General features: G+C 38.7%; 1 protein-coding gene across 6 annotated transcripts in view; it reads right to left on the bottom strand.

Moving 5' to 3' along the window:
• The window catches only part of NCOA1 (nuclear receptor coactivator 1), a 211,905-nt gene that overhangs the window by 89,447 nt on the left and 111,799 nt on the right, over nt 1-10,659 (bottom strand). For all 6 annotated transcript variants that reach the window (XM_012453316.3, XM_012453317.3, XM_064363898.1 and 3 more), the window contains one exon: nt 7,872-7,969. In XM_012453316.3, the coding sequence (XP_012308739.1) occupies nt 7,872-7,969 (98 nt within the window). The remainder of the gene's footprint in view (nt 1-7,871; nt 7,970-10,659) is intronic.

Genomic DNA, 10,659 nt, shown 5'->3' with positions numbered 1-10,659 from the left:
AGTTGGTGGGTAGGATTTAAAGATGACTATCATAATTTAGCAAACATATCCAATGACATACTTTTCCGTTTGCTTCTACCTTATTTTTATGAGGTGCCTTTTTCAGCTAAGATGATTATTTTTTAATTGAGAAAAATTAATATATATTTATGGTGTACATGTTTTGAAATATGTATACATTGTAGAATGGCCAAATCAAGCTGATGAACATAAGCATTACCTCATGCACTTATCATCTTTTGTGGTGAAAACACTTAAAAGGTACTATCTTTGCAATTTCAAGTATAAAATAATTGTTATTAACTATGGTCACTATACTGTATAATAGAGCTCTTGAACTTAATCTTCCTGCCTAATTGAAAAGTTTTTATCTTTTGACCAACATCCCTCCAATCCCTCCACCCTTCATGCAGGCCCTGGTAACCACCATTCTACTCTCTCCTTCTATGAGTTTGACTCTTTAGATCCCACATATAAGTGAGATCATGTGGTATCTGTCTTTCTGAGTCTGGCTTTTAATTAGCATAACGTCTTCTAGGTTCATACATGTTGTTGCAGATGACAGGATTTCTTTTCTTTTTAAAGGCTGAATAGTATTCTGCTTTGTGTATATATTGCATTTTCTTTATCCACTCATCCATTTTTGGACACTTAGGTTGATGCAAATTAAAACCGTAATGAGATATCACTTCAATCTATTAAGTGTAGGTGAGGATGTGAAGAAAAGAGAACATCTATTATGGAAAACAGTAGGGAGGTTCCTCAAAAAATTAAAAAGAGAACTACCATATGATCCAGTAATCCCAGTAGTGGGTATATACCCAAAGGAAATGAAATCAGTATGTCAAAAAGATGTCTGCACTCCCATGTTCAATGCAGCATTATTCACAATAGCCAAGACATGAGAATCGAGCTAAGTGTCAACAGACAAATGGATAATTAAAACCAAGTATTAAAATAAATTAAATTTAGAAATACATCTCCATTATCACTCCATCACAAAGTATATAACCAAGATTTAAAACAAGAGTGAAGCACAATCCATTGTCCTCATTTAAAATATTGCTAATATTTTCTTTAGCAAGAACAGAAAGGAATGAAGCTATTTTTGTTCTACTTAATTGCTGTGACTTACTTAGTCCATAATGCAAAGGAGACAGGGATGTAATAATCTTTAAAATCTCAACACTAAATAAACTCTTCGTTAAAATATTTTGGGTTTAGATGAGCATAGGAAAGTACCCTCATGTCTAAATTGGGTTTATAAAACCCCTCAGATTAGCTATAAGTCTGATAATAGGTGATCAATGTATATTTACTTGCCTTGAAGTTTATATACAAATAGAAATAATTTAAAAACATTTATTTTTCAAAGATAGACCTGAAAAGTCTTTAAAAATGTTCTTTGCATCAGTGTAAATACAATTTAACTTGCTTAATTTTATTATAAAGATATAGTTATAAAATATTAAAATATAAAAATGAGGTTGATAGCAGAAGATCTGCCAGAATTCCACCCTCAAGAGACTGGTAACATTTCAGGGAATAATTTTTGAGACTATTCCTACGAATATTAGAAGCATCTCTATTTTCTAAAAGTGTATCTGGTTAATATAATCTGTTATTACTTGTTCTTGTTCTACAAGTTTCCCTCATATGTTATTTATCTAATTAACTTCAAAGTGTGCTCCTGGGAAGGAATCTTCCTATTCCTCCAAGTCCTGACAGCTGGTTTTATGTTGTACTGCATACAGAGAAGACAACAAATGCCTATGCATTCAGTAATCAATCTGAGAGCTTTTCCAAACACTGCCCAGGATGTCATCCTTTGAAGAAGACCACCTTGTGTCTCATGGAAGCATTCATATTAGCCAAGGCTTCTCACCAGGGCCTTGGCTTTAAATGAAACTATCCAAGTGACTGTGACTGGACAAAGTTCTGGGAATAAAAGACATAACCCAAAACTATACAAACCCTAGAAGAATATCTAGGCAATACCATTTAGTACATAGGCACAAGCAAAGATTTCATGATGAAAACACCACAAGCAACTGCAACAAAAGCAAAAATTAACAAATGGGATCTAATTAAACTAAAGAGCTTCTGCACAGCAAAAGAAACTCTCATCAGAGTGAACAACCTACAGAATGGGAGAAAATTTTTGCAATCTATCTATCTGACAAAGGTCTAATATCTAGCGTCTACAAGGAACTTAAACAAATTTACAAGAAAAAAACCAAACAACCACATAAAAAGGGGGCAAAGAACATAAGCAGACACTTCTCAAAAGAAGACATTCATGCGGCCAACAAACATATGAAAAGAAGCTCAACATCACTGATCATTAGAGAGATGACAATGAAAACCACAATGAGATACCATTTCACAACAGTCAGAATGGTGATTATTAAAAAATCAAAGAACAATAGATGCTGGTGAGGTTGTGGAGAAATGGGAATGCCTTTACACTGAGGTGGGAGTGTAAATTAGTTCAACCATCACGGCAGGCAGTGTAGCAATTACTCAAAGATCTGGAGGCAGGAATACCATTTGACCCAGCAATCTCATTACTGAGTACATATCCAAAGGAATATAAATAATTTATTATAAAGATACATGCATGTGTATGTTCATCACAGCACTATTCACAATAGCAAAGACCTGGAATCAACCTAAATGCCCATCAATGATAGACTGGATAAAGAAAATGTGGTACATATACACCATGATTCGAATACTATGTAGCCATAAAAAGAAATAAGATCATGGTCCTTTGCAGGGACATGGATGGAGTTGAAAGCTGTTATCCTAAGCAAATTAATCCAGGAACATCAAACCAAATGCTGCATGTTCTCACTTACAAGTGGGAGCTGAACAATGAGAACATATGGACATATGTGGGAACAACAACACACACTGAGGCTTGTCGGAGGCAAGGGTGGCAAGAGGGAGAGTATGAGGAAGAATAGCTAATGGATGCTGGGCTTAACACCTAGGTGATGATTTGATCTGTGCAGCAAACTACCACGGTGTACATTTAGCTATGTAACAAACCTGCATATCCTGCACACGTACCCTGGAACTTAAAAGTAGAAGGAAAAAAAAGTGTGGCACATCCTCGCTCTCTCACTCTTTCTTTCTCCTGCTGCTTGGTGAAGAAAGTACTTGCTTCTCCTTTGCCTTCTGCTGTAATTGTAAATTTCCCAAGGCCTCCATAGTCATGTGGAATTATAAGTCAATTAAACCTCTTTCTAGCCAGGCACAGTAGCTCATGCCTGTAAACCCAGCACTTTGGGAAGCCAATGCGGGTCGATCACATGAGGCCAGGAGTTTGAGACCAGACTCGCCAACATGGTGAAACACTGTTTCTAGTAAAAATACAAAAATTAGCCGGGCATGTTGGTACATGCCTGTAGTTCCAGGTACTCAGGAGGGTGAGGCATGACAATTGCTTAAACCCAGGATGGGGAGGTTGCAGTAAACCAAGATTGTACTACTGCATTCCAGCCTGGGTGACAGAACAAACAAGACTTTGTCTCAAAAAACAAAACAAAACAAACAAAAACACCCCTCTTTCCTTTATAAATTACCCAGTCTCAGGTTTTTTTTCTTTTTTTTGAGACAGGGTCTTGCTCTGTCACCCAGGCTGGAGTGCAGTGGTGTGATCTTGGCTCACTGCAACCTCCGTCTCCCAGGTTCAAGTGATTCTCCTGCCTCAGTCTCCCGAGTAGCTGGGATTCCAGTCATGTGCTACCACTCCAGGCTAATTTTTTTATTTTTAGTAGAGAGAGGGTTTCACCATGTTGGCCAGGTTGGTCTCGAACTCCTGACCTCAAGTGATCCACCCGCTGTGGCTTGCCAAAGTGCTGGGATTACAGGCGTGAGCCACCACGCCCGGCCCAGTATCGGGTATTCTTTATAGCAGTGTGAAAACTGACTGTTGGCTGCCCACCTCACCCTGCTCCTGCTGTTTGCTCTCTGTAGGTGGCACAGGACAGGAGAAAGTACCTTGCCACTGCTGAGGGATCCCTCCAAAAGGAAGGTTCCACCCCAGTCCCTTACACCCAACCAGATTATTTCTACCCTCTTCACCTCCAACTTCATTGGCATCTGCTTCAGCCGCTTCCTCCACTACCAGTTCTACATCTGGTATTTCCACACACTGCTCTGCCTCCTGTGGGCCACGCCTGCATGTTGGCTCACACACCTGCTCAGGTTGTTGGTGCTGGGGCTCACTGAGCTCTCCTGGAACACATACCCTTCCACATCCTGCAGCTCTGCGGCCCTGCATGTGTGCCATGCTGTCATCCTGCTGCAGCTCTGGCTGGGCCCGCAGCCTTTCTCCAAGAGCACCCAACACAGCAAGAAAGCCCACTGAAATCCACCCCTTTCCCTCAGTCACTCTCAGGACCTGGCGGGGGATGGACTCTGTGCCCATCCATATAAACCTTGCCAAGTCCACCTCCATGCAGTCTACATGGAGGTAGGGGTGGCTGCTGCCTGGACCAGGCTGTGAGGGGCATATAAAGAATTCTCTCAAGCAAATTAAAAAAAAAAAAAAAAAAAAAAAAACTCTCCCTCTTTGTCAGGGATACCAATCAGCTGTAGGTTGAGTCTCTTTACATAATCCCATATTTCTCAGAAGTTTTATTCATTCTTTTTTATTCTTTTTTATTTATTTCCATCTAAGTTGACAAGAACTGGTCTTTGATTTCTAAGATTCTTTCCTCAGCTTGGTTGATTCTGCCATTAATATTACCAATTATATTATGAAATTTTTCTTGTAGTGAGTTTTTCAGCTCTATCAGATGAGTTTGGTTCTTTCTTAAAATGGCTATTTTATCTTTAATCTCTTCTATCATTTTATTGGATTCCTTAGATTGGGTTTCAACATTCTGAATTTCAGTGATCTTTGTTGCCATCCAGATTCTGAATTGCCATCCAGATTCTGGGATTGCAGGTGCTCACTACCACATACGGCTAATTTTTGTATTTTTAGTAGAGATGGGGTTTTGCCATGTTGGCCAGGCTGATCTTGAACTCTTGACCTCAAGGGATCCATCTGCCTCAGCCTCCCAAAGTGCTGGGATTACAGGCATAAGCCACCTCGCCCAGCCTGTTTATTTGTTTTTAACTACAATCATCTTTTCGCCTAGTAAAGAATATTCTGATTTCCTCTGGGAAATTTTCATCTCCACTACATAAAATCTTATGGGACTCTTAATCAGGCCATTGGGAGACTTCCTCCTTAAATGTGAATCTTGCCAGGCGCAGTGGCTCAAGCCTGTAATCCCAGCACTTTGGGAGGCCGAGGCGGGTGGATCACGAGGTCAAGAGATCGAGACCATCCTGGTCAACATGGTGAAACCCCGTCTCTACTAATACAAAAAAATTAGCTGGGCATGGTGGCGCGTGCCTGTAATCCCAGCTACTCAGGAGGCTGAGGCAGGAGAATTGCCTGAACCCAGGAGGCGGAGGTTGTGGTGAGCCGAGATCGCGCCATTGCGCTCCAGCCTGGGTAACAAGAGCGAAACTCCGTCTCAAAAAAAAAAAAAAATGTGAATCTTGAGAAGAATTACAAAAAGCTAAACATAGCAAAAGTATATTCATTCTAGCAGCAGGGCACTGCCCGGATGGTTCTTTCTAAGAGACCATTAACAAAGCTTTTGCTTTCTAGCCTCCTTAAGATACCTTGATTTCATTTTGTTTCCAAGCATGGTTCTGCGATATCCAAATAGCATTCCAATAAATTCATATTTGCTGTTGGATTCAGTTTGCCAGTATTTTATTGAGGATTTTCTTTTTTTTTTTTTGAGACGGAGTTTCGCTCTTGTTACCCAGGCTGGAGTGCAATGGCGCGATCTCGGCTCACTGCAACCTCCGCCTCCTGGGTTCAGGAATTCTCCTGCCTCAGCCTCCCGAGTAGCTGGGATTACAGGCACGCGCCACCATGCCCAGCTAATTTTTTGTATTTTAGTAGAGACGGGGTTTCACCATGTTGACCAGGATGGTCTCGATCTCTTGACCTCGTGATCCACCCGCCTCGGCCTCCCAAAGTGCTGGGATTACAGGCTTGAGCCACCGTGCCTGGCGGGGATTTTCATATCAATGTTCACACAGCCAAACATTGTGTGATCACCAAGTAATAGGATGGTGGCAGGTGGTAAGCAGGGGCAGAGATAAAGATGGAAATGGGAAATGAGCATAAGATACCTATTTATTTTCCTCCAGCAATTTATATTAAAATTTTTCAAAATACAGCAAAGTTTAAAGAATTTCTTAGTGAACACCTGTATATCCACTGCCTAGATTCTACCATTAACATTTTTACTATACTTGTTACAACACTGTTTTCCAACATGCAGTCATATGTCATATAATCAGTTTGATAGGTTGTGAAAAGAATGTAACGACAATAAGAAATCCACATCCATCACACATACTAGCTCCCCTCACCAGTTATATGTGCATGTACTTGCTCAGAGAGTAGTTTCCATCCTAGTTTCAATGGCCAATGTCTTTTATGTTATAATTCTACAAAAATATGTGCTTGTTCCCCTAATAAGTCATTAAAACCAAGAGTCTGAAGCAATAAAGTGGCTGCATAATGTGGCAGGGAAATAAAAAATTTGGATTCGGAGGGAGAAGTTGCTAACAAGAGGCTTGAAAATATTTAGCATTTATTTATTATTAGTAGTATTTATTTATTACAGGAATGAAGTATGAGAAGAGGTAAAAGCAAAAAATACATATTTGAGTATCATCTCTATAGAGGTAAAAAGTGAAGCAATGAGAATACATATTTCTGGGGCTGTAAAAGCAAGAATTGAATTTTGAGACTATTCTTACATTAGCAGTAGGTAGAGGGAATTATGGTTAATACAAAGACGGGACAAGGTAGGGTATTACCACAAAACATATAAAGGAGTTAGAAAATAAAGAGACCTATGCAAGTCTGAGTAAAGAATATTTCACCAGAGAGGACGGCCTTGAGGAAAGATAAGGAAAGGGTAATTTTTGTTTTATATATATCCTTACATAAATAAATATATATAATTAGACCTAGAGATAGAAATTGTACACTGTGAGGGGTGAGTGTATATATACATATACATGTCTTTAAACATTCACATAGTAGAGAAAGCACTTAAAATAATGAGGATGCTTGAAAATAAGACATCTGTATTGAGAATGCAAGGAGTAAAGATTAGAAAATGCAGAGGTGAAAATTACACAGTAATTACAAAGCCATTCAAATTTAAGTTCTTCATATTACAAAGTTTGACAGTTAAAATAGCAATTCTCTTAGAGTATTTATATAAACAATTTAAACATTTTTATTCAGAAAACTTTGCAGAAAATCATGTACTGCAATAAAATGAGGGATCCTTCACTCAAAAGTAAAATTCTACGATATACATATAGATAACACTTGTTAGCTAAGTAATTCTAGTATTTTATTTTCCCAAATAGGCCTAACCACTGCAGAAATAAAAGGCAAAGCCATACAATAAGCTTCAGTTTTCCATCTCACTGCTTAGAATGCCTTCATGAAAATTTCTTATGGTCATTATTCACTTCTGATTCTGAAACAGTAACAACTGTCAAATAGTTTTCATGATAAAATAATTATAAAAAGTTCTTTAATTTGTTTTATAATTAACTGGATATAAGGCATTTAAAAAAATTTAAATGCCTTATATGTAAGGCATCCTGGGAAGCAGAGATTGCAGTGAGCTGAGATAACACCGCTGCACTCCAGCCTGGGCGACAGAGTGAGATCCTGCCTCAAAAAAAACAAAACAAAAGAAAAAACCAAATGGGCTACAACAAAGATTTTAATCACTTTCTGAGTCAATGAAGGCACCTACCTCCAAAAGAAGAGGTCCCAAGGATTCCTTTTCTATCACTCCTTGACTACTTGATGAGATGTCTGATTTCTGTACGTCGTCATCAGTTGTTGATTTCTCTGTAATAAAGAAACAAAAAATCACATATCTGAAAAGGGCTCATTTCCATAAAGGTAAGTTTATGAAGACATAGATTCACCAAATTTCAAATTCAAATGACATTTAGTCAGTATCTAGGTACTTTCACATTAACCTTAATTATACTCATGTTATGGATTATAAAATGGAACATCACAAATGTTAAGTAATGTATCTGAAAATTATATAACTAATACATAGTAGCATGAAGATTTGAATACTACATCCAGTGTTTCACCAATGAGAAAAATGCTATGAATATGTAGCCTTTTTAAAAAGTCCATGACAAAAGTTTTAAGAAATGGGTAAGTTGTAAAAGAATAATTATTTCCTCAATTTTTCTATTTCTTTTTCTGATTTGATCAAGTACCATTGAAGAGAGAATGAAAATACAATTTTTCCTTTTGAGAGCCTGCATGAACTCACTAACATTTCATATTCATACTATAATGCTCTGATTGACAAAACTGCAACTGCTAAGTAATTTGGAGTTCTTTTGTGAGGTGATACTGCATATCCCATCATCTTTTTTTTTTTTTTTTTTTTTTTTTGAGACGGAGTTTCGCTCTCGTTACCCAGGCTGGAGTGCAATGGCGCGATCTCGGCTCACCGCAACCTCCGCCTCCTGGGTTCAGGCAATTCTCCTGCCTCAGCCTCCTGAGTAGCTGGGATTACAGGCACGCGCCACCATACCCAGCTAATTTTTTTGTATTAGTAGAGACAGGGTTTCACAATGTTGACCAGGATGGTCTCGATCTCTTGACCTCGTGATCCACCCGCCTCGGCCTCCCAAAGTGCTGGGATTACAGGCTTGAGCCACCGCGCCCGGCCATATCCCATCATCTTAAAGCAGCATTATACTTAAATAATAAAAGTTTCTTATCTGTCAGACTAGTTAACCAAAAGCCAAATATGGTATTATTGAGCACAGAAATTCATATTTTCACTTTAAAACAGGAAGTATTTCATCAGGGTTGGGTGCAGTGGCCCAAGCCTATAATCTCAGCACTCTGGGAGGCAGAGGTGGGAGCACTGCTTGAGGCCAGGAGTTTGAGAACAGCCTGAGCAGCATAGCAAGACCCTTATCTCTACCAAAAATTTTAAAAATTAGCTAAGCATGGTGGTACATGCCTGTAATACTAGCTACTCAGGAGGCTGAGGTAGGAGGACTGCTTGAGTCCAAGAGTTTGAGGCAGCAGTGGGCTATAATTGTGCCACTGCACTCTAGACTGGGTGTCAGAACAAGACCATGTCTCAAAAAAAGAAGGATTTCAAGTATTCCAAAACACACAGAAAATAACAGCACATATTAATATAGCCACCATTCGGTTTTCAAAGATTTAACGTCATTTGCTCCAGATCTTTTCTTTTTAAATAAACGCATGTTGCAAATACAGCGAAAGCCCTGCCCTCCCTCCTCTCTTTTTTCAGAAATAACCATTATTCTGAGGTTGTCATAATCATTCTAAGCATGTTTTTATACTTTTACTACATATGTATTATTTCATAAACAATATATGATTGTTTCATGTTTTAAAGTTTATATAAATGTATAGTTATGTATACCATTAGGCCTCCAAATTAATGGGTTTCACATCCATGGATTCTACTGACCACAGATCAAAAATATTTGAAAAAAAATTGTGTCTGTACTGAACACATATATTTCTTTTATCATTATTCCCTAAACAATACAGTACAACAACTATTTACATAACCTTTACATTGTAGGAGGTATTATAATAGACAATCTAGAGATTATTTAAAGTACATGGGCCGGGTGAGGTGGCTCATGTCTGTAATCCCACCACTTTGGGAGGCCAAGGCGGGCAGATCATTTGAGGTCAGGAGTTCAAGACCAGCCTGGCCAACATGGTGAAATCCTGTCTCTACTAAAAATACAAAAATGAGCCGGGCGTGGTAGCACATGTCCGTAATCTCAGCTACTCAGGAGGCTGAGGCATGATAATCGCTTGGACCTGGGAGGCGGAGGTTGCAGTGAGCCAAGATCACACCACTGCACTCCAGCCTGGGCGACAGAGTGAGATCCTGTCTCAAAATAAATAAATAAAAAGTACATGGGAGGATGTGCGTCAATTATATGCAAATATGATGTCATTTTATTTTATTTTTTATTTTGCTTTGTTTTCTTTTAAGAGAGAGGGATCTTGCTATGTCGCCCAGGCTATCCCCAAACTCCTAAGCTCAAGCAATCCTCTAGCCTCAGCCTTCCAAGTAGCTGAGATTATAGGCATGCACCACTCCCCCTGGCTACTACACCATTTTGTATCAGAGATTTGAGCATACTCAGATTTTAGTATCAGTGGGAGGTCATGGAACCAACCCCCCACAGATACCAAGGGACAATTGTACAGACATTTTCAGCTTACTCTTTTCACTTAATATCATGTTTGAGATTTAACCACATTGATACATGTACATTTGATTCACTCATTTTAACTGCTGTTAGAGTATTACGTAAGTAATCTACAGTTGATTTCTACTCCCCTACTGGTAGGTCTTTTGATAACTACAGTGCTATAATAAACTATTTTCGGTATTTCCTTTTTTGTAGATGTGTCACAGTTTCTTCAGGATAAATACTAGAAGTGAAATTGTAGGATCGTAATGTCTCCATAATTTATATTACTAGGTATTAATATAAGACAAA

The sequence above is a fragment of the Aotus nancymaae genome, unplaced genomic scaffold (genome assembly GCF_030222135.1).
Source record: "Aotus nancymaae isolate 86718 unplaced genomic scaffold, 86718_ANA_hifiasm-v0.15.2.pri h1tg000057l, whole genome shotgun sequence".
NCBI lineage: Eukaryota > Metazoa > Chordata > Mammalia > Primates > Aotidae > Aotus > Aotus nancymaae.
The sequence above is the reverse complement of the archived record's forward strand: the minus strand, read 5'-3'. Positions and strand labels throughout refer to the sequence as shown.